The sequence below is a fragment of the Protopterus annectens genome, chromosome 16.part0 (assembly GCF_019279795.1).
Source record: "Protopterus annectens isolate FY-2018-M chromosome 16.part0, PAN1.0, whole genome shotgun sequence".
Taxonomy (NCBI): Eukaryota; Metazoa; Chordata; order Ceratodontiformes; family Protopteridae; genus Protopterus; species Protopterus annectens.
Genome location: NC_056750.1, coordinates 310,761,779 through 310,786,286, shown reverse-complemented (window position 1 = coordinate 310,786,286; position 24,508 = coordinate 310,761,779). Strand labels below are relative to the sequence as shown.

The 24,508-nt window shown below is 35.1% G+C and overlaps 1 protein-coding gene across 1 annotated transcript in view; it reads right to left on the bottom strand.

The window, feature by feature from the left end:
- The window catches only part of LOC122790972 (kelch-like protein 20), a 155,220-nt gene that overhangs the window by 30,613 nt on the left and 100,099 nt on the right, over nt 1-24,508 (bottom strand). Inside the window, exons 6-7 of the mRNA XM_044058696.1 lie at nt 9,046-9,254; nt 7,637-7,743 (exon numbers count right to left, since the gene is read on the bottom strand). Coding sequence (XP_043914631.1) covers nt 7,637-7,743; nt 9,046-9,254 — 316 coding nt within the window. The remainder of the gene's footprint in view (nt 1-7,636; nt 7,744-9,045; nt 9,255-24,508) is intronic.

Genomic DNA, 24,508 nt, shown 5'->3' with positions numbered 1-24,508 from the left:
GCACTGACAATCAAAATAATTCTGGAAGGTAAAGCAACTCAGCACTTCCAATGTGTTCCAAAATCAGGTAGTTACAGTATTCTTAGCAAGGATATAATTTATCAGCTAAGTCAGACTATAAGCAGTCTCCCTTTACCTACCAATCTGTTTTTTTTTTTGTTTGTTTTGTTTTTAACCCATCTTCTTTCCAACCAGGATTGTCATGTCACAAGATTGTTGACTTCCCCCAATGTAATGTATGGGTTATTATCAAAAAACAGGTGCAGAAAAAAAAAACTCTCCTTGAAAAACTCTGATACAAGCAGCAACCATGAGTTTCAAACTTTGCATCTCCAAATTCTAAACTTATCTAGCCATATACTCAGTCAGCCTCTGGCACATATTTCAGGTTTTTCATTTACAACAAAAATCCTCCCTTACTGCTTTAAACAGACCATGATCCTTCCTCACTCCTGCAGATTTCACCCTACTGCTAACTTCTGTCCAATAGCTAAAATATTTGAAATAAATAGTGTATGATTAATATCTTGAGTACTTACTAAGGTATGACATCCACACAGATAGGCAACATAATTTCTATCATAACTTTAGCACTCTAACAGCTATATAATCACTGACAGATCACATATTTCCAAATCCTGATCAGGGTAAAGTTACAGGATCCATGTTTTTAGATCTATAAGAGGGCTTTCCAAACTGTACACCATGTTATGTTGTTGCATAAACTGTAAGAAACAGTTTCATCATGGAAGTGGTAACTATCTTGAAAACAGAACTTTTCAAGTTACTGGATGTTAAAATGCCACTCTTTCCGAGATCATAACAAGATGGTCCCACAAGGTTCATTCCTGGGCCCACTGTTATTCTTACTGTATATTTATGATCTACCTTGTGATCTGCCTCAGATTAACTCTACAATGTACAGTAATAAAGCCTTTGTCCCTCATTTCTACAGCAGTGAGGAAATCTAGGCTGTGCAACTTTAAACAAAGGTATGGCATGTATGTCCAAGGAAGCCACTGTTTCACTATATTTGGTATTCATCAGATCTATCATTGCATATGATGTATCTTTTGGTATGTACCTAACCAGGCACATTCAACAACTGGAAAATCCACAGAGGTTCCTCACTAAAGGAATACAGGGCATATGTAGCATGGATTCCATACATTTGGCCGAATTACACTTAGTCAAAAATGATTCCAGGCATTTCACTTCACTGAATGCTCACTTGACTGAAAGCTCACTTGGTCAAAGTTCATTTGGTCGAAAATGGAATATAGCCCCTGCCCCACTGCAGTGCAACCCTGGAGTGAGAATATTAAATAAGGGTGTGCGTGGGGGGCACAGTCCCCCACACAGGGGGTGTGAGGGTGTAGCCCCCTACATTATGCCAATAGTTTTTACTAAAGATATATATATATATCAATGCATTTCTAATGGATATACCTTCTTATAATAGTGAATACATTAAAATTATGTGGAGGGCTATGCCCTCCACACCCCCCCAATATATATATTATATCCTATAATATATCCTGTACATACCACCTCAAGGTCCTATCCCTGTATTCGGTCTCCTACAAGCTGTTGAGGGGAGATCTATGCCTAGCATACAAGGCATCCTCAGACCCCACCCTGAAGAACCTCCTGTATATTCATAAAACAAACAGCACCAGTATTACCCTTCTAAAAGCTTAAACCTTGTCTGTGATATAAATAGGACCCACTAGAGAGACAGATGTGTATCCCAGAGACTACCCCTTCTCTGGAACAGGCTCCTCATCCATGTGAAGCAGAGTTCCTCCCTAACCCAATTCAAGTGTTGGATGGTGAAGAGGAAATTTACATCTGGTCTGGCACCTATATATCTAAAGGACAAAGACATTCTGTAAATGGTTCATCCCCCAGACCCCTGCTTGTAAACCTTTCATCTACAAAGACCCTGCTTACACTCATCTAGGATACCAGAACTTGTCAGGGATTTGGGATGCATGGCTAGGCTTAAAAAGACACTTCTGGTAGTTAGCCTAGTACATACCTATGAACCTCAATAAATTAAGTAAGAAAGCAAGTTCAATCAGACCACAATTTAGTAACCACTGGACAGTGTACAGATTGATAGCAATCTGAAGGCAAGTATAATAGTAGAATAAGAAACGGAGTCAGTTGCTTTTGGCAGGTCCAAGAAAACAATGCCATCAGCTATGTTGTTATCCACTGCCTCAAAAATGGGTTGATAAAAACCAATAAGATTAGTTACACAGAAGAAACCTGAAAGAAACCTTGTTGGGCAGTATCATTTACTGCAAGGTTGTTAGAAGAAATTCATTTTAAGATAACTCTCTCCAAACATTTTCACAGGATACAAGTTAGGGTAGAATGTCTAATTTTCAGCATTATCTGCATCACTGCCTTTCATGGTGGGCAGGTTATCAGCTACTTTCTGCACTGTGAGGGCAAAGTCTAACTCAAAGGGGTACCTCAAGACTTGATAAATACTAGCTTTGATCTGATGAAAAAAAAAGTTAAACCATCTAGGATTGCAGCTGAATGCACATTCATTTTATTTAAAGAATCTATTACCAATTACTTTAAAATACTTGGATACTCACCATAGGTACCAGCATTTATTGAAACAGGATCAGAATGGTACTTAGGTACCTATTCAGAAAAGAAAAAAACGATGAAAAACATCAATTATTTTCTTAGGGTGCTTCATAATGTTTTCTTGGTCTTTCAGTATAGTTCTGCTAGTGTGACCATCAGAAGAACTTCTTACATTTTGTGAAATGATTTCATATTGTTTTAAATGTTCTCTGTTAGATTATTTCTGCGTCTTCATTTAGTCATTCTAATTTCAGATCTAAATTTGTTATAGATGATGAGATGACATGACTGCTGAGAGTGAGTGCTGTTCAATCACACAACTCTGCCTTTGGGCTGACAACGTAATATAGATTTAGTACATAAATCTCCAAACTTTAAGGTGAACAATAAAAATACAGGGACTGGAAGTGTGCTGGAGAATAGCTGGATGGTGGTTTGAAGGCTAAACAATAAAGAAGGCATGAACAAAAAGCTGGGCTGTATCCTGAGCCATGTGGTCTGGCTGAAAGCTGAAATGGATCCCTGCAATTGGAGGCAATGGAAGTTAGTACACACAACATCATAGGTGACATTTTGCAAAACAATTGTGGGAGATATACAAGGAAGAGTGCATAAGCAAGCAGGAGAACTAAGAATGCTGCTGTAGATAGCTTGATAGATAAACAAACTGGTATGGAATATCATGCCAGAAAAAGAAATAACATTTTAAAATAATAGGACTGGGAGAGAGAATAGAATGAAAAGATACTTTAAAGTTCATTGTAGTACACATCGCTAGTGTAAATGGGAGTAGTGGCCAGTTAGATCACCAAATTTATTGAGCAGATTGTGCAGGTCATTTATCAATGAGAGAGGCAAGCTTAGCTACATAACACTAAAATGCCACAGTTAGCAGTTATAGGAATGGCTCATTAAAACAGCAGCAGTCAAGAGAGAGCTGGCAATAGGAGGCTGTAAGGTCAAATTAGTAAAAGATTATGCTGTGAGGAAAAAAAAATAACTCCTGCTGGATGGTACAGTAGATATCTGGGTGCAGCTATATAGCTGTTCCACTTGACTACATTAAAAATAATATGGAAGGGCAGTGAAGTACAGGTCAGAACAGAAGAGGAAGCCATTCATATCTACAGTGATTTATGCATGGGAAAGGCAGATGGTGGTCTGTGGAGAAGGATAGTAGGTCAGCAAATGCAAGTGGAGGGCAACCCCCACATGTACAAGAAGCATATGTATAAAAAGGGGGAAAAATTAAAGAAAGGGACAGCGAAGGAGATTATAACCTCAGCGTGTTTAAAGTATAGCACAGAGGCAGAGAGTGGGCAACTACCACAGTCAAAGCAGACTTAAGTGAGTCCTGCTTGTTGCTGGCTGGGGGTAGAGGTAGGACCACATGCACCTAAATCTGAAGGAGCAGCAAGGATGTGGAATTTAGGAGAAACCAATCATCCCATGAAGAGGGAGAGTGTTGATGTAGGAGGAACCAATTATCCAAGAAAGAAGGAAAATTTTGCAGAAGATTTGAAGATGGAATTGGATATAGTTTTCATTCAAGAGTTAATGTTAAGCAGGCAGAAACTTGAAAAGATGGAGTAGACTGGATATAGCTGAATGTAAAAGGAAAAACACTAGCCTGATCATAGCTCACATCTATGAAAATGAACCACTCCAGTGTTCTCCATCATCACTAAAATATGACAATCTAATATCTGGCATCTTACATCTCAACCGTCTGGACTTTCCTGGAATGTATAGATTTTTGTGTCGTATTTTTGGTCTGTTCTTCATAAAATCTGTGGTTTTCTGGCAAATCATTGAGGATTGCTTGAAGTCAAAAATAATATCAGACATTTGAATTGCAGACTTCCTGTTCTATAGAAAATGCACGCTAATATAAAACCTGTTATTGTAACTTAGTCAGCTGATAACAGCAATATTTAAAATCTGTCCTTGATTTTGGGCCTTTGACCCCCTCCTCCAGGGTCTATATTAAATTAGTGAATGCTTAGAAAAGTGAACGCTAATTCATCGACCCCTTTTAAGCGAAAGCTTAAAATATCGAACACCCGGAACAGCAAATTTTTTCCCTGGGAAAAAATTTCCTGTTCCGAGAAACACAACACAACATAAGCACACCAAAAAAAACAGAAATCCACACACATACACTTAAAATCCTACATCTGTCCTACACTAAAAAGTACATACACTACTATCTATCCACTTACCTTAACCCAAACCCTAACCCTAAGGTCTGTCAATATCGCACACTCACCTGACCCGCGCCCTAACCCTAACTCACCTACCCCGCCATAATACTAATGTCTGCCGCTATCGCACACTCACCTCACCCACTCCCTAACCCTAACTCACCTAACCCTAATGTCCGCACAGTCGCACACTTACCTGAACCCGACCCGTAACTTTCCACCACAGTGCTGAAAATAGCAAAGCCACAGAAATGGCCAACCAAATTCTTTCCCTAGGAAAAAATTCAGTGTTCTGCAGCTTTGCTATTTTCAGTGTTCGCTGTTTTAGGGTCAATATTAGAACGTTCGAAGTTTTAAAACTTCGATGTTCTAATATAGATCCCTCTTCCATTATTTTTGACTTCATTCAGAATGTTTGCTCTAAATGATTAAGAACTGTCTGGTACTGAAAATTGACTGCAATCCATAGGGATCTACCAGAAAGACAAGAATGAGAGCTAAAATCAAGGGTAGTTGAGAGGTATCACCAAGGAAATGGGGAATTTTCTTTTTAACTATTACTTTGATTACAGTCACTATGAGGCAGAAAAGGGACACTGTGCAAATGGCAATAATGGACAATACTAGACTGAAATAGGGTCTTTGTGATCATGATTTAAAATGTTATGACAGCAGCATGCTTGTGTAGAACTACGCTTCTGTTGCAACACTTCAACCATCATGCAAAATGGTATTTCAGTCCAGCGTTCTCCATTATTGCCAATTGTCTTTGTGGTTACAGTGTATTGGAAAAGTGGGACAGGCAGAGTACAGGCTGATTACTGGTGGATAGTTCAATGTGGTTCTAATCCTACAAAAGATCAGACTGCATGGGAAAACTGTGTCACAGAAAAAGTAGAGTTTTAGAACTGGGTATGAAAAATCTGGAAACAGTGAATGTATGGCAAAAAAGCCAGATGTACGTGGTTTTACATTGTCAGAATAAAAACAAGTAGACTATTGATAGAGAAGGTTAGACAGGGGGAGAGAGCAGGGGAGAGGAATACATCTGACCCATGACGTAGTTAGCATGCAATGGCAGGGAGGTGAAAATTTGACTAGAGGACAGCAGTGGCCAGTGGCAAAACCCCAAACATATGGAATGCATGCAGCAGATGGTGAAAGAAAATAAAGAGCTAAAGAAACAGAAGGTGAGGGGAAGTTGGAATAAAGGAATGTAATGGAATAAAGCAGATACAGGAGGATGACTGATGGGAAAGAAGGGGAGATGAGAAGAAGAAGAAAGGAAGTGTGGCTGAGGACACCTGACAAATGATTAGAGAAGCTGCACACAGACGGCAGTAGACAGGGATCAGCAGGAGAAGGAATAGTGCCATTAACTATCAAGTTGAAAATTGAACTGAAAACCTTGGAAGAAAGAATAATTAAAGTGGAGTTAAAAAGAAGGTGGACTGCATGGTGGATGAAAGGAGAACTAGAGACCAAGCTGTTAATAAGGAGGACTGAAGGTCAAAGGATAGGGGGATCCAGTCAAAGAAAGGTCAGATGAAAACATATAGTGCTGGTATAAGGAACATTTTCACAGATTATTATATGGACTTGTACTCCAGTAAGACTATGATGGAAGGAGGAATTTACTGTCTGGCAACAGAAAGTTGTGAATGAGGGAACAAGTGAAATTGTAAAGGTTAAAGGAAATTAAAGTGAAATTGTAAAGGTTAAAGGAAATTAAAGTAAAATTGTAAAGGTTAAAGGAAATTAAAGTGAAAGTTGTAAAGGAGCTGATAGCATAGTGAAGTAATTAAAAATACATCGAGACAGAAGTATGAGAGATTGTCAACTAAAGTTAGATCTAGCACAGCTATGAGTAGTAACGTTGAGATATGTGTTAAAAATCTCTCATGTTATTAATAAGTAAAGAGAAATAGTATTCATTTCAATAAAGAGAGCGAACCCCGAAGATGAAAGGGAAATTTTGATGTGTCTTATACTTAACTGATTATGTAAACAAAAGTAAACAGAAAAGTATTAGTCATGTCTGTATCATTTATGATGACCAGACAACTGCCACATCTGTAATTTTATCTTACTCCATAAGCTTTGCAAGTGCAGGCTACAAATTGGCCAGTGGTCACCTGGGCCTGGAAGGGTTATAGATTTAAGGGTGAAGAAGATTTAACAGCATGGTTTGAGCAACTGTACCTAAACAGTTAGAAGGTGAATTTATATCAAAGTGATTTGCAATGAAAAGAGACATCATTCTGAGAAAATCTGAGTGATGTTCACTTTTTCCACAATGACTTTCACTGGATAGTGAAAAAGGATTTTTTTTAATATTCCAGATGTTGTGGCTTTGAACTAAAACCTGGTCTCTAGACTAGAGTTTTCTCAGTCAGCTACAGGATAGGTAGGAGGCTACTGTTTTAGAGGAGTACAGGTGTCCACAATAATGTTTTAAGAATTGCCCTTTCATATTGCTTCATTGATTCCATGCGTTTCTTGTAGTCATTCAGTCATATCTTACAATGCAAGGCATGTATATTGTGATTTAAGTTGTAGCTGATTTTTATACCTGGCTTATCTACATCATGCAAGTAATTATTTCTTCCTTTCCTTTACATTTAAATTGCATCATTGGTAGCTTTCTGTGTACTAACCTACACTGGCAGTTTTTTTTCTGCTTATTTTTACTTGTTGTGTGCTTGTTTAAGATTATGCTGTATTTACATAACAGGGAGTGAGATTTTAACCAGAATTTACTTGTTATTGGATTAATTGGATTAAATCTATGAATGATTGACTGGACGCTTAAGTTACCATACCTCCATGAGTCTGTGCTTGGGTCATATGCTTCCACTGTATTCAGATAAGTTGTGCCATCAAAACCTCCTGCTGCTAAGAGAAAACCATTTATAGTTGTTAAGCCCACCTAGTGGAGAAAGAAAAGTACAGTCATAATTTAAGCATTTCAGAGGTTATTGATTTTAGACATAAACTGATGTATACGCTTTTAACATCACAGGTCAAACTTCTTGGCTAAATGCAAACTATAGTGATTTTGTATTCTGCACATATTAGCAAGTTATAAATACAAGCAAGAAAAACATATGGTTACTGTTTGGCAATTTATATATTTATCTCAAAAATATCTTTCTGTGGCACCTTTTTATTGTTAAAGCCAAAGTTTCTTCTACAGTAAATCACATATAACCGAGCTGTTACACTGTGCTGTACTTGTGAAGTGACACCCTTTAGATGATATGCTAAACTGAGATACTGTCTGCTTGAGTTTATGGTAACTCAAGACGGAAGATAAAGATCCCATGACACTTACTACAGGAGAGGCATGATTGTATATGAAATAAAAAAAGGAGTAAAAATGACTATCAAAGAAAAACAATCTCTCTTTTATGTGCTGCAGACCGACTGCAAGCGATTTTCAGAAATCAGGGTCTTCCTTTCCTGAAGCACTTCTGCTGTGGATGGTTTAGCCATTTAAAAAGTGTATCTTTGTGATTTTTAAGAACAAACCTTTCAAAGTGTAATTTTACAAGGGAAGATAGCTGCATAATGCATCCCATATGATATTTATGAAATGTAAAAGTCACTGATGTGGTTTAAATTTGTTCATTGCTACATTACAAATGCTGTTGAATTCATATACTGCTATCTGAAGTAAGCTTAGGTTATTGTAAGACAAAATGAAGTAATTACAATGAATATGTAAGTTGAAATGTGGTTCCCCTATGAAATCACTAATTACAAGACAATGAGGAACCAAAATGCAGAAAACAAATGCCCAAAAAATACCAAAGGGGCAAAATCTACAACTGTGTTTTTTGCTGTGGTCACAAGTCCCCCTGCACCCCTCATTTGTTGGCCAACTCCCACAACCATGAACACACACACACACACATATGTAGATATAGATAGATAGACAGACAGACACACATAAACCTGATAAAACAAAGGAATAAGTGCTGGTGTGCACTTAGGAACTGTACCAGCAGTGATTTCCTTTGAAAAAAAAAACTATCAACATTCTGTTCCCCAGGCATTTGACAATTGTGGAGTTTGCTTTTGGTCACCATTAGCTAACCCTTTAGAAGGTACATGTTTTACACAATTAAATATGCAGTGTATGTGTCAACAATACCTTTTATTAATATTACATTCTATTTATTCTCTCATTTAGTGTAACTTTGATAAAATGCTTCAGTTTTATACATACCTTATTTCTCTTGTTCTTCATTGGTGCTACATGTGACCATTTAAAAGAGAGTGGGTCATATTGTTCTGCACTGCTGAGCTCCATTGTTTCATCATGTCCCCCTACTGCGTAGATCTTTCCCTGAAGCACTGTGCATCCAAGGTTCTCTCTGCAGTTTCTCAAAGAAGGGCAAAATGTCCAGCAGTCATCATAGGGATTATACCTCTCCACTAAAGTCAGAAACGCAGAAAGATTGCCTTTAATAAGATTTATCAAGTCAAGGCTTTCTAAATTTTATTAATGTTCTAAGAATCCATGTCATTTTGACTGTATTAGTTCAGTAATTGTCTTATCAATGGAAAAATACTGGAGTAGCTAGTAAACAGTATGCATTACTTTTCAAAAGATTTACATTTCACAAAATTCACAATTCAAATTTTTCTTGACATTGTACTCTCTCCTGAATCAAAAAAATATACTAGTAAGCTGACAGCCTTCTCTTGCAAATTATTGGAACAAAAATGCCAGAGTCTGAAATGGTTCTTTACACCGTAACCATCTAATACAACATACTATTTATCTTGATGTTACACATGCGCAGAGTGAAAGTAGCACAGCTGTGTGAAATCTGGGACTACACAAACACTGCAGTCATGAGCACTTATACTTCATATGGCTGCCATTTGTATATCATTTGCTAACACGTTACTAACGACTAAAGAAATAGTAGCCGAATTTGTTGCTTCTTGCTGCACATCAATTGAGCTTTTACAGTCTTTTTTCCTTTACAAGATAAAAAGAACTTTTGCCACAATACAGAATCTAACAAAATATGATTCTTGCTTCCTAAATTGGTAAGTACTGCATTCACAGTCTGCTTGCAAAGTATGGAAGACCAGTGTAAGCTGTTTTGCATACCTGATAGGACTATCCTAACTTATAGATTCCTTAACTGCCTATAAGCATTGCTGTGTGCATTTGTATCAATATACTTCCTGGCACACTGCCTTTATAGGTGATTTGCACAGTGCAGGAGTCTTAGATGCCTGTACTATGAAGGTCTGTGCAGGACCAAGGCTTCTAATGTGTTTGCACGTCTGTCAGTTTCACCCTGCACACCTGTGATTTCAGTGATCTGTCAGTCTCACCCTGCACACCTGTGATGTCAGTGATCTGCCAGTGTCACCCTGCACACCTGTGATGTCAGTGATCTGTTAGTCTTACCCTGCACACCTGTGATGTCAGTGATCTGTTAGTCTTACCCTGCACACCTGTGATTTCGGTGATCTGTTAGTCTTACCCGAAACACCTATAATTTCAGTGATCTGTCAGTCTTACTTGGCACACATGTGATTTCAGTGATCTGTCAGTCTTACTCGGCACACATGTGACTTCAGTGATGGGGCTCTGCACAGAGTAAAGTGAAGCTGCTTCATACCTTGCTCAGAGTGCTGATGTAGGTAAGTCATACTGCGTGTGAATCCTGCTCAGAGTGCTGATGTAGGTAAGTCATACCGTGTGTGAATCCTGCTTAGAGTGCTGATGTAGGCAATTCATACTGTGTGTGAATCCTGCTTAGAGTGCTGATGTAAGCAAGTCATATTCTGTCTGAATGAAAGTGCATGTAAGTGTATGTCACAGTGTCAGTGTGTTTGTGTGTATACCAACAAGAAAAGTTTCAATGTCAGTAGTAGAAGAAACACAAAAACAAACCACAGAATGCACTTTGGAAGGGACTGGAAATAACTAAATTCCTAAACTGAAATAGTGTCAAAACACTTTATCAGCTTTCAACCAAGCAGGACTTCATCAGAATAATTAACAACATAATACAACCTTTATTTCCTAACCATCCAATAAAAATCAATAGAAAAACCTATTAAGTTAAAGTAAAATGTGCTTCTTATAAAAACATTTGTTACAAAGCATTTTAAGTAAAACTGTTATTTTACAATTCAGTTTATTTAGAAACAAATATTCTTCTATCTTTTAAAAAACACAATATTATTCACTTCATTAAGACCAGGGGGCATGTCTGCTCCTACCTTTAGTTGCAATAAAGCCTCTTTTTGTTCCACCCTGGTCTTAAAATCCCCCCTCTTTTATCCATCAGTACTTGTTCAACAATAGTAAATACAAATTTCTTATATGTTTCTTATATAAAGCACAGTTTTTGGTGTGTTTAAACAATGCATTGTTTTTGTTTTTAACTTTAATGGCATACAAGTGTTCCTTTACCCTTTTCTCTAGGCTCCTGGTAGTCATACCTTACATCCAGAACACACACTTACATAAACAATCCCCTTTTCTACAAGAAAAAACTCCTGGGATAGAAATAACCTTGTTAAATGCTCAAGGCTTAAATAGAGACCCGCCAAAATATATCTACAAATAGTGCAACCCCCACATTTATACATACCCCTTCTTCCATTACTGATCTGCAGTCTACAATTCACTAGCCTTTCTGTATACAACAGCTTCTTTAAATTCCATGTATTTCTATATACAAACTTTGGAATAGGTCCTATACATTTTATCAAATCTGAATTACCTTCTAAAATTCTCCATTTGTTTTCAATGGCTGCTCTTATGGACTTAGAGTCTACAGTCATATCCAAACAGCAAACCGCCATTGAAGGGATTTTTATTGGATGGTTAGGATATAAATAAGGTTGTATTAAGTTGTTAATTATTCTGATGAAGTCCTGATTGGATAAAAGCAGAGAATTAAGTATTTTGACGCTAATTCAGTTTGGGAATTTAGTTATTCCCAGTCCCTGCCAAAGTGTGTTCTGTGATGTGTTTATGTGTATGCTGGGACCATGTGTGAGTGTCAGTGTGAATGTCTGTTTTTGTGTGTGTGTGTGTACATGTGTGAGAATGTGTGTCTGTGTGTGTCTATAGGGTAGTGTCATTGCCTGTATCTGGTCTTCTCAGTAGTTAGGGCTGTCCACTACAAAGTTGTTTCAATTGCTCAGTGGAGCGATTCAGAACATACCTCTGAACTGCCCCCGAGTTCCATGATGTCCCTGACTTTGACTCATAATGTAGCTCTGTTCCTCTTAATCCCTCCTAAAACTGATGACTTTTGAAGAAAAGGTAGTGAATAACACTTAATGACAATAATTAGAGTTACAGACTTCTTTTACTTCAAAAAATGTATATTAATTGACATTGTCTTAGTCTGTCAATGTTTTAAATTAATAGGTTCATAGGTTCATATGTGAGATTCAAACCCTGTACCTTGTGTTTGTAAGGCAAACACCTTAACCATTAGGTAAAAGTGTCTTGATCATTTCTGGATTTGTCCCTGATTCTGTTGAGATTTGTCCCCGACTGATTAAGAGCTATGATTTATAATCTTATAGATTCCTGAATACTGAGTTGTCATCCCTGTGGGAATAGAAGTAATTATGAATTGCAAAACAGATAGCAATTAAACTTAACACATCAATGCAGGGCATGCCGGATTGCTGCACCACTTCCTAAGAATACTGGGGTAAGTTTCAGCCCATGTTTTGTTTTTACTAAACATGTCAGTTCAAATCATTTCTTTAAAAAGTTTCAAATCCAAGCATCATCCATAGCATCTCAGGCAAGGAACTCCATAGGACACTGTGCCCTCATAGCAAAGGCCCACATTTTTCAGTTTGAAAAACTTTTTTTTTAACATTGTCTCCACTGAGCAATGAATGTCTCTTCGGTTAAGCACAAAAACAATTTACAGTAGGTCATTATAATAGCATTTATATGATAAATGCAGTTAATATTCAAAAATGTGCATGCTGACTGGACTTAGAAATCAGTGTACCCATAAGTCCAGTACTAACCACAAAAAAAAGTTGCACAGTAACGACAGCAGAAATCCCTGCAACTGTATCTATTGCAAGTGAAAACTACAGCTGCCATATTCTAATGCTGGTTAGCAGAGAAACGAAACAACCAACTATGCAGCAATCTACATCTTAAAAGTAAGAGAAACTGGAAAAATAAAACTCCATCTGGAAATATAACAAAAGGTTACACCATATGTATCCTAACATGTAGCTGTATACATGCTCAGTCCTTACTTCGTTACATTTTAATGGTGCTCTGAGCAAGTATTGGCATGTGCAATATATTGGTCAGATTTTCTCTAGACAGAAGAGGCAGGCAGGGATATACAAGAACATTAATTTTAAAAAGGTAAAACATTTCTTTCTTGAATAATATTGTTCAATAACAATAACTCCTGTCCCGTTGTGGGGTAATGCAACATTTAGTCATTTGTGCCTCACTTTGTTGATCAAGCCTCATCATCTGGGAGAAAATTCTGCATTACCCACACTTGAACATGAGTTATTACTTAAAAGCAGCTCATGCATTGCTGGTAGTAACAGAATCTTACAATTCCAATTAGTGAAAAGGTTATAACAGTACACACTAACTGTTGTTACTGTATAATAGGTCCTCTCGTATCATGATGGGTACATTACACTAGTCATAGCCTTAGGGTCTCATCCTTGTGTGAATGAGATGATGTACACCATGATTTCATCCTCTGAATATAGCCTGTAAAGCCCTTAAGTCTGAATTATTTGCAGTGCTGATTCAGTATGGATGACTGGAAGGTTTCAGTATAATAGCATCAGGGTTGCAATTTATCCCAAATTAAATTTCAGGTTGGAAACCTTAGGACTGCTGTCTGGAATATAATTTTTTATTCTTTTCAGTGCACATCTTCATTTAAAAGAGAAAGCACTGCAGACAACCTTTCCTTCCTCATAGATTAACACATTCATACAAGATGCAGAGAATCCGGTTATATTTCTAACAAGGTTCATTAGTGAACATGTAATAATATGGACCAGTTATTGATGACTTAATATTACAGCACAAGAGTGACCTTCCTTGAGACCATACTCATATTGATGTCTTTCCTTACACAGATATTGTTTTTGAATACCAGACAGATAAATAGACTTAATGCTAGACAGACAGACTTTTCTACTATGTGGAACTGGCTGCACAACAACAAATTCTCTGTTAACATATTTAAAACTACTGTACTACTATTTTGCACCCCAAAAAACTCCCTAATTTCCCTCCAATTACCACCTCTGCTCTTAAGGGTACTAATCTCCCTTAAGTTTAAATAAAAAGATATCTTGTTTGATCCGCACCTCTCTTTTCACTAACATATTGAGAAACATATAAATAAAGTCATATGACTCAACTGATATTTTTAAAAATTTCTAACCTACTTATCCCAGAAGCCTGATGCTCTAGTGTCTTAAATGTATTGATTACTAATTAGAATATACACTTCCAATCTTAGCTTCTTCTTGTGGACAAAATTCATCCCTTCTTCAAGCTGCTGAAAAGAAAATTCCAATTTGTCCATCCCATTTCACTCAGAGAACATCAGTGCAGCACTCTCACAGAAGCAGAGTTGCTCTCTGTGACAGCCACATCCTCTCTACTTCTGAATAGCCTCATTTTCAAAATCCTTCTTCTTAGCTATGGTCTACCTTTACTAAACAAGTTGCAAATAAGCCACTGCCCCTGATATACTCTGATTCTGCATATCAGCCTCAGGGACCACCTTTTACTCTTTCTACTTATGAAAGATGATACAGCAAACTGTCCCTGCCTCCTAGAATGCCATCTGTGATGAAACTAGAATGAAGGAAAAGTTAATTTCATTTAAAAAATCCTTGTTGGGTCATCTCCAAAAAGTATACAAGTACACTGTCTGCCGTTTAAATTTCAGTTGTACTAACTGAATAAAGTTACTTTGTTTCTTAAACAATGTACACATTTTAAATAATACAATGTGCTTTTAAACTTACTTATACCAATCTATATTTCATGCAATGTCATTGCCAAAATGTGTTATTTGTTGTTTTAAATATCTGTATTAACTACCTCTATGTGATCTAATATATGTATTTGCCTGTTTGGGCCAAGGTCACGGCTAATAAGGGTCTTTGGATCAGCCTGTTTTTGCAGTTAGTAAATGTTAAATAAACAAATGTATTTGTTTATTCATTTATTTATTTCAGGATTGTTTATGGCTTATTGATATCTTAAAAGATAATATCTATGGGCTGGATTTTATATTTCATAACAGACGTTGAAATAACTTCCATGGATGTTAAACTTTGGGGAGATCAAAAAGGCAAGATCATGTCAACAGTAAATTGTAATATTATTAAAGCAAACACATTTTGTTTGCTGACAGTAACTATTTTCCATATCTGATAACTTCTTTGCCTTATGGTGAATTCGGCCAGGTTGGCATACTTTGTATTAGAAGTACAGATGTGTTTTTCAAGAGACCAGAATAGCTACCAACAAATAACTAGAAAGTTATTATAGCTCTACTGGTAAAAAAGGATGGTTTGAAAATGTTTATAATGCAAAAAGGAATGTGGGGACTGAATATATCACAACAGCTAGAATGCCTAAACAATGAATTTATCAAAATAATAAACTAGTTTGTCTTGAGACTAATTATTCACATTTAGTTGGGGACATCAATAACTATATCAAAACAACTGTGATGTTCTGTTGGTGGACCCTGTACTAAAGAAGGTTTTATCCCGAAGACCTTTTACTGAAATACAGAGATTTTGGCAAGAAAACCGAGCAGAGGTTGACTTTATTCCAGACAGTAGATTTCATAGTTAAGGATATCTAGAAAAAGTTATATAAGTTTGGGTAATGCAGTGCATGTATATGACTAGTGACACACACTCTGGAATGTTAATGTGAGAGGTTTTGAAGTTCTCATTTTTCACCTATGACTTTGGCATGGTCATAATTTGCAGTGTCAGAGGCACAACAGGCAAACACTTGCCTTTAGTACAAAATGCTGTGGATTGTATTCCTCCCAGGTGTGTGTATTAATTTCCAATACTGACAGTGCAGTGTAGCATGGGGGGTGCTGTACTCCTGAGTGTGCCATTATTTGGATGAGATGTTCACCTGAGCTCCAATATGTTTGATTAGCTGGTAGCTCAGGTGGATATAAAAGATCCCATGTCGCCTATAAAAAGAGTAGGGGTCCTTTATTTGACACAGCATAAAAACGTTATTTGCATATTTAAAAATGTGTATATTTACAGGCACATATATACATATATATATATATTTTTACTAATTATCAGTTTTTGTAAGATCATCATTGCAATTCTTCCATAACTGACCCAAACTCCTCCTTCCATAACCACAACCTATTTTTTGCAATATAGCTACCAAACTCCATTTCCCATTAAACAAAATTTTATTCAAGCTTTCATGCCAAAAAACATATTGCATAACATTAATTCTTATCATTCTCACGTATTCTTTATACTTGTTCTTATAATATCAATATCGTTTCTGTCAATATTCTCAAAAATGTTTCTTCACACAACTTTCTCCACAGCTTTTGCACATTTTTATCACTCTTTTGCATTTAAAAAAATGCTCTCTCTCTTCCTCCTACAAAATAAACACACTCTTTCAACATTCTTTTTAAATGATATTTTCCCTTTTACTGGTAACTTATTTATTATCAGTTTCCATAGTAAATTTACTATCTTGGTAAACCAACTTTTCCTTACTTTAATGGCTTTACTCACTTCTAGTACTTTTCACATGGATTTACATAATAATTATGTTTACTCACATTATTATACCACATCATCTATCTTTCTCTACAGCACCATTTTTTATTTTCCACATTAGTATTTTTTCTTTAAAAATTTTTATTTCTTCATTTACATATTCTTTTTCATTTTCTCATCATCTCCCAAAACTTTTCATACTTATATTTAAACATTTTCACTATTAATTTCTTATTCTCTTACTTTATTCACTTTAATGTTAAATATAAGTTTAAAGAAGTAGATAAACAACTGGATTTAGTAAACCCAATCCCCCTTTAAATTTCCTAATATACAACGCACCTTTTTTCACTGGATTTAATCTTGAACACCATATGAAAGAAAACATCAATTGTACAATTTCCTTTTCATATTTTTTTTGTATCATATAAACATTTGACATATATGCTATTTTCCCATTTATACAGAATACACCAGCCAAACCTTTTTACTGAATCGTAATCTATACGTCCTCCACAGAAGATATATTTCTTTCATTTAATTTATCAAACCCTCCCATTGCATCGTACCTATATAATTCTCCCCACATTTTATCCCTAGCAAAATACTTCATTTATTGAAAATAAACATGCCCAATTTTCACCAGATCAAGCAAACCCTTACTTTTATCCTTACTCAAGATCATTCCCATTTATTTTAAACATTGATATAGACAAATCTTCAACTATATTTTGCTACTAGCAACTACAACTTTACTGTTTTCATATGCCAAAACTACTGAAATGTCCACCTTATTTTGCATCACATGTCTAGCATCTTTCATTTTATAAGCTACTTCACCCACTGTCACATTTATTACCAATCCAATCAATATTTGACTCATGAGACATCCTTGTTTTATGCCACACTTCATGCATATTTCTTTACTCAGACTCAATAGCACTGACACTCTGTCTTGAAATACTAACGTACATACTCTAATTCTATTACCTTTCCCAAACTTCTCCATAACATCTCATAAAACATCACATCATACTGTATGAAATGCTTTGCTGATATCACTTAACATCGGTATAATAGTCTCTGTTTTACTTAATCCATCCACAATTTCTCTCACAACCAGTAACAATTCTTGACATCCCTTCCTTTAATACCATATATATTCTTCCATAATATCCCTCATCCCTCCTTCGATTCTTCTCTTTATTATTCTCATAAAAAATAAAAATGTATAATCTGTATTTAGTGCTATAAGTGTCCAATGTTTTCATTCTTCTCATCTTTCTTCCATATAAATTTTAATATCCCATTCCTTTCCTTGTATATGTTTAGTTTCACTTATTATACTAATACCCTCCTTTACTGTTTTGCCCAACATGCAGATACCTCCTGCCTTCTATCTTGTAAATATCTACATCTAAACAGTAATGCCTTATTTTTTCATGATTTCTTTTATATATATTTCTTGTTCCATATAATAAACTCATTTCTATACATTTTTCCATAATCTACTTTCTCTTCCTTTCTTACATCATCCTGTCATTGAAAAAAAGCATTTTTTATACGTCATCTTAAATTCAATCCACCATTCAGATCAGTACTTATAGAGCTCCTTTATGGTTATATGACCTGGGGTTGTCTATCTGGCCGAATGTCAACATTGTCCTCAATTTTACATAGGTAAAACTGAAAGACACCTGAAACAAAGGATTTATGAGCACCAATATAGTATTCTTAAAAAGGATTGTAATAATGCTTTAGCTAAACACACTAATGAATAAAATGATCATTGTTTCTTGTTTCTTGTTATAGAGCAAGTAAATGAAAACCCTAGGGGAGGACCATGGCCTCTTAGGTTACAAATGAGGGAGCTATGGTGCTAGGTTTTGACAAATGCTTATATGTTTCCAGGACTGAATGAATCCAGTTCTTTGAAGTGTCTGTTAAAATTGAAGTCTTTAGAGAGATGTTAATAAGCGTCCATTATATATAGACTAGGATATATTCAATATTACTATTATTCATTTTATTGTTTATGTTACAGGTTTATATATATATATATATTCAATATTACTATTATTATTCATTTTATTGTTTATGTTACAGGTTTTTTATATATATATTATTTGTATACATTTTTTACTGTTTTATTGTGCTACAATGGGTTGTTACTTCATGAAAGTTGTATATATGGTTTTAGGGAAGGTGTGTGCCTTTAAATGTGTCTAATTGAATGATGACGTCATCTTTGGTGGTTTATTTAAACCTTGGAGTTTTTTCTTTATGTTTACCTTAAGAAGTTCGCATATTTTTTCATTTGAAAGCACTTACAATAAATTGGTCTGGTGAATACCCTTTGCCTTTTATTTTATTTTTATTAGTTTTGTTTTGTTTGTTTTTACCAGATTTTTATCTCTTCCTCTCTTTCTTTTTACATTTTCCCCTTAATCACAGTGAAATACCTCTTCATTCATAATTTTCATCTTAATCACCAAATAGTATATAATATTTGATGAAACAAATTTTTCCTTGTTTGTTATATACTCATATAATGCTATAATTACATACTCTTTCCACCTCACATCCACATTTAACCTTCCCATCCTTACCAATGTTACATCTAGTATTTTCATTGTTTTTTGGAATGCATGGGGAAGGTTATTTAGTCGTCAGCCAGGGCTAACTTGGCAAAATCGAAAAATCCAAAACTAAACATTAGCGAGCGAGTTGAACGTAACTACCCTAATAACCGGAGCCAAAAAAAGACACAACAACAACAACACAACACAGCCACTCCAGAACAATGATCACTTCTATATTATATCCAGCCCAGAAGTGTTCTTTTTGCAGCCTTTTTTCACCTACCAAGAATCTTATATCCTCTAACAGAACAACATCCATGTCTCAACTAGCACACCATTCCAGTAACCCTGTCCTTCTTCCAGTGTTAATAATACTGTTCACATTTACTGAAAGCACTCTAAAATTGTTGCTTTTCCTTCCTTTAAGTTTACAGAAAATATTTTTAAATGTTATTTATACTCTTTCCTCAAATAAGTAGTTTTCTTCTGGGTTTAGGTACAAACACACTTGATATCAGCATCAGATTTTTCACAGGCTAGAACTTCAGAAAAAGTTTTAGTATCATTCCCTTCTCCTGACCTCTCTTACTGCATGCACTCTCTCTCTCCTCCTGTTTCCCCTCCATATTTTTTCTTCTTTATCTAGTTCACCCTCTAGCCATCCTCTTGTTGTCCTTTCTTGTGTATGTTTTCTTCCCTTTACCCTTTTTCATCATTTATTTTTGGCTATTGACAATCCATCCAAAAATCCAAATCCGTCCCTTTTTTATACAACCTGCAGTGAGTCACACACCTTCTTGCCGTATGTCCTTTCTCCCCACACTGTTTGCATTGTACCTTGTCAAAATCATTAATTGAGTCCCCACAAAAGAAACATGATTTAGTCTGGCAGCATATCTTAATGTCCCTCTGTGACCAACCACAAAAATAACAACTGGCAAGTGTTACACCAACCTCAGTCCTCTATTCCATAAGTTGCTGTCATCTGTAACTTTCACAATATTATCAAGAGTTTTGCCCAGACCCTTCATACATTTTTAACATAGTCTTTTTCCAGTTCATCAGTTCTCAACTGCAAAGTAACATTTTTTTGCATTTAAGTTACCACCAGAAATCAAGTAAGTCATTGTTCCACAGGTAAATATTTCTCTTTTTGTAACACTGTTCCAGAAATGTTATCATTGGTCCATTATTGGGCTACAAAGCAAGATGGAAAGGTATGTATGCCATTGCTCCTTCTTTGCATACTGTTATTGACTGAGAAAAGTCATTTAATTTGATTAGTGCTATAACTGTGTTGTAATCTAATTGTCACGTGGTATATGATATCTTATCTGTCATGGCTCCTTACTGTATTTTTAATTTAATTAAAAAAAATATAACAAAAAATCTAACTTTTAATTAATCCTGGTATATTAGATTCTTGCTTCTGTCATCTGTACTGCTCACCATCCTGGCCTCTCCTCCTGAAAGGCAGATCCTAGGGAGAACAGAGCCCCATAAAAATAAAAGTGAATACCATTTGAATCTGGTTTAACATAATTTTATAGAATACTTGGAGATCTTGGTACTATTGTATGAATATTGATTGAATAGTAATCATATTCTGATGTTTATTACTTGTCTTAATAAACATAAAATAGAATAGTAACAAAAAAGCACTGTGAACTGAAATAATAACTTATTCAAATGGTCCTCTTTACTATATCCTGGACATAGTCTCTTCTGAAAATAAGAAAAATAAGAACACAGACATCTCCCTTATCCACCTCATAGATGAGACTATGTTCAGTGACAGAAAAGTAAAAACAGTGAATGGTATATTCCGACAATAGTGTGATCTCAGAGTTGGTATATATAATTAGGGGAGGTGTGGGGGCACAGCTCCCCACAACAGGAGGATTCGGCGAGCAGCATTTTTGATGGAATAAACCTTCATCTACAGTAACATCCTTAAGAGTTTTTCCTAATGCTCAAAAAAAATAAAAAAATCTCCTAGATGCTGAGGGCCTTAAATATTTAGCATATTTTAACAACTGCCTAGTCAAATGACAATCAGCTGATTTAGTTTTAGAGGCTTATTGATCTGGAAACATTTCTATTACTGCTCCACTGGCAAAATATCTCAAGAACGTGGTAATGGAACATCCCATATTAATAATTCTATTCACACACCTTTGGATGTTTTGGACCTTTTACGTGTATTCCTCATGAGATAGGTTTAGTTTGGTTTGTTTTGTTTTGGAAAGTTTTAATATTATTTCTTTTAATAATATATTTATTTCACAGTTTTTGTTTTAATTTGTTTTATTTAAATAATTTGATTTATATTCTTTTATATTCTTCCAAACAATAAATCTAAAGGTCTAGCTATGACTGCCCATTGTGCACCTACATGCCTACACAAACATATTTCTCACTGGGAAGAAAAAAAGTTCACAGTTAATTTTAATAAAAAAAATAACTAAACCTCACGATGGGGCGGTTATATGATGATGTTTTTTTTTTGGAACAATACCCTGAAAAAAATTTGAATTTTTTTGATTATATTTCAAATACAACTTTTTTTTCAAAAATGTTAGAAAAGATATGTTTTCTAATGCTTAGATCTCCTAAAGTCAGTTATTGTAGAAGTTAAGGAAAGAAGAACAGAAGATTTGTATTGCAAAACTTTACAAAAAGGTTTTCATTCTGCCATTTTGTTCTGGTTTTGGAGGGAGAGTAATTTTGAGTAAAGTATTCTTAGTAAAGAATGGAAAAATTTGCCAGTTTGTCTGATTTAAATCATATCTTTAAAAATCCATATAAAAATGTGTATATAGAATCACATAAATAGGACAATATATCAAGAAAGGCAAACTTGGGCAAACTTCTTAAACAAAATAAAACACATATGAAAAATGCGGTGAAAATATATTGCATTAATTATTAAAGGAAGGTGATTCTATTCTTTTGAAAAAAAGAAAAAAGGTATTATAATACTCAAGGTTTTGCCAACTGTAACCACACAGGAGTGATATATATTGCTACATGTGAAATCTGTGACTCTTTTTTATGTTGGCAAGACCCAAGAGGAAATTGAGCCAGAGAATTTATGAGAATTTATACGAGATAGAAAGAAAAGAAAAAAATGCTCTGTTTAAACAACAAAACAATTGTGGCATTAAAGCTAGTTTTGAAGTTGTTTGTCAGTCAAGTCTCCCACGAGACCCCAGAGGAGGGACTTGGGAGACTTGGATGATATATAATTATAAAATTATAAATTATTTCTTGATTAAAAGTTCTGCCCTGGTTTAAATGAAATATTATCCTTGAAACCTGTGAAGAAATTGAGATCAATTATTATATTATATTATATTAATATTATATATATATTTTTTAAATAATTTTATATATATTATATATGCAAGCATTTATGGTTTTTTTAAATAATAATATATATATATATCTTTTAACAAGATGAACAATTTAATTTAATTTCCACCACAAGTGCTATTTCATATTTTTTTTTATTTTGTTTCAAGCTTTTTTTTTGAAAAAACATTTTTAGACATTTTTTGTTTTTGTGCTGGTAATACTTATATTCAACAAAGCAATTTTAACTAAGGTTTATGTTTGAAGCATTTTATGTAACAAAATATATATAGCTATTTATTATATCTATTTATATATACTTTTTTTTTTAACTTTTTAGATTCATTCACCTTTAAGGTTCATGTGTTTTAATGCATTTTGCATGTAAATGAATTTTGTTCACTCATTAGTTCATTTGAATTTGATTATTTATTCATCAAAGGAAGAAAGGTTAGGTATCTGATGAAGTTATTAAAACGTCATTTGCTGTGCTGTGCTGCTGTGATTTAGCTTGCTGTGGATTGTTTTTGCGCTTGTTCATTAAAGCAGTTGTCCATTTTGCTGAGCTCTGTGTGTGCCTTACTTTAGGTTTACTAGTTATGGGAAATGGCCCAAGTAGGATCTCAGGAAAACCCAAAACTGGATTAATCAGGCTTTTGGACACTAGCCAAAGTTTCACAGTGACATCATTCAACTGAGGATCTCTTTCTGTGAAGAAAAGTTCCACATGCTGCTCTAAGGTCTGACAAGACTGGAATTTTGTAAGTCATTCTACAGCAGTTTTAATCCTTAAAGATCATGGCCTTAGAGTATTTAAGAGAACACCTGACATTTCTAAAGCACCTGCAAAAGTCTTTTCAGAAAAGGGATCTGATGAGCTGATCACCTTATTATTATTACCGTTTCCTAAACATGGGTGCTACAGTTTTAAAGGCAGTTGTATTCTGATGCTGTACAAGTTGCTGCAAAAAAATGGCTTGCTAAGTGCTTATGTTACCACAGCATCCCTTTTCGTCTTCTGGTTTTCATTGTTTATTTTATATATGTTTATTTAAGGCACAGATTGATGTGAAATTAAAGAGTAGAGAGGGATTGGTGTAACATATACTGCCAGGCTATGCCAGAGCTATTTGTTTGACTGATGCTGCTCATTAAGAGCTGCTAGCATGTTGTTGGTTGGCTCTTTTGAAAGAATGGAACTGGATTCCCCTAAGGGTTTAGGGCAGTGGGAGAACTGGAAGTAAGCATATGTATGTGCAATAATCTACAAAATGATTGGATCACTCTAAAATATGTTACTGTGGATTCTCAACATTTTATTCATGCATTCAGTCCAATGACACATCAGCAGAGGAGTTTAGATGTACAGAGTCCTCTCAGAGTTTATATACAGATGTTGCTAATAGTAGTACAACCCGCTTCTTAAACATACTTTCAGTAATCTATTTGATCCCCATATATTCCAACCCAATAACTCCCTCAAAAATAAATATACCTTCTACTCTATGTGTCATATGACTTGGTCCAGGCTGGATTTCTTTCTCATTTCCAATATATTTACTAAATACAAAAATTCATTTCACACAGAACCCAAATTCCTATCAGATCATTCTAAGATTAACCTAAATATTGATTGGGATAACAAGCAAACTAACAGTAACCAAGGGTATAACTGGGTCCTTAACTCTTACCTATTAAGGAAAAAAGAAATTCTACAAGAAGTAGATGCCATCCTGGACCAAGCTTTAGACAATTTACTCGATATTCACCTACCTATGGATATTTACTGGGCCTCGATTAAATCCATAATTGGAGGTACCTTTAAGTAAAGCTTCATATAATAAAAAAAAAACTTCTCTAGGAGGAAGCCAATCTTAAAAATCAAATCATTAAGCTTGAATCCCAACTCCAATTGTCCTTTAATCAAGAAACTGAAACTCAAATAACACAACTCCA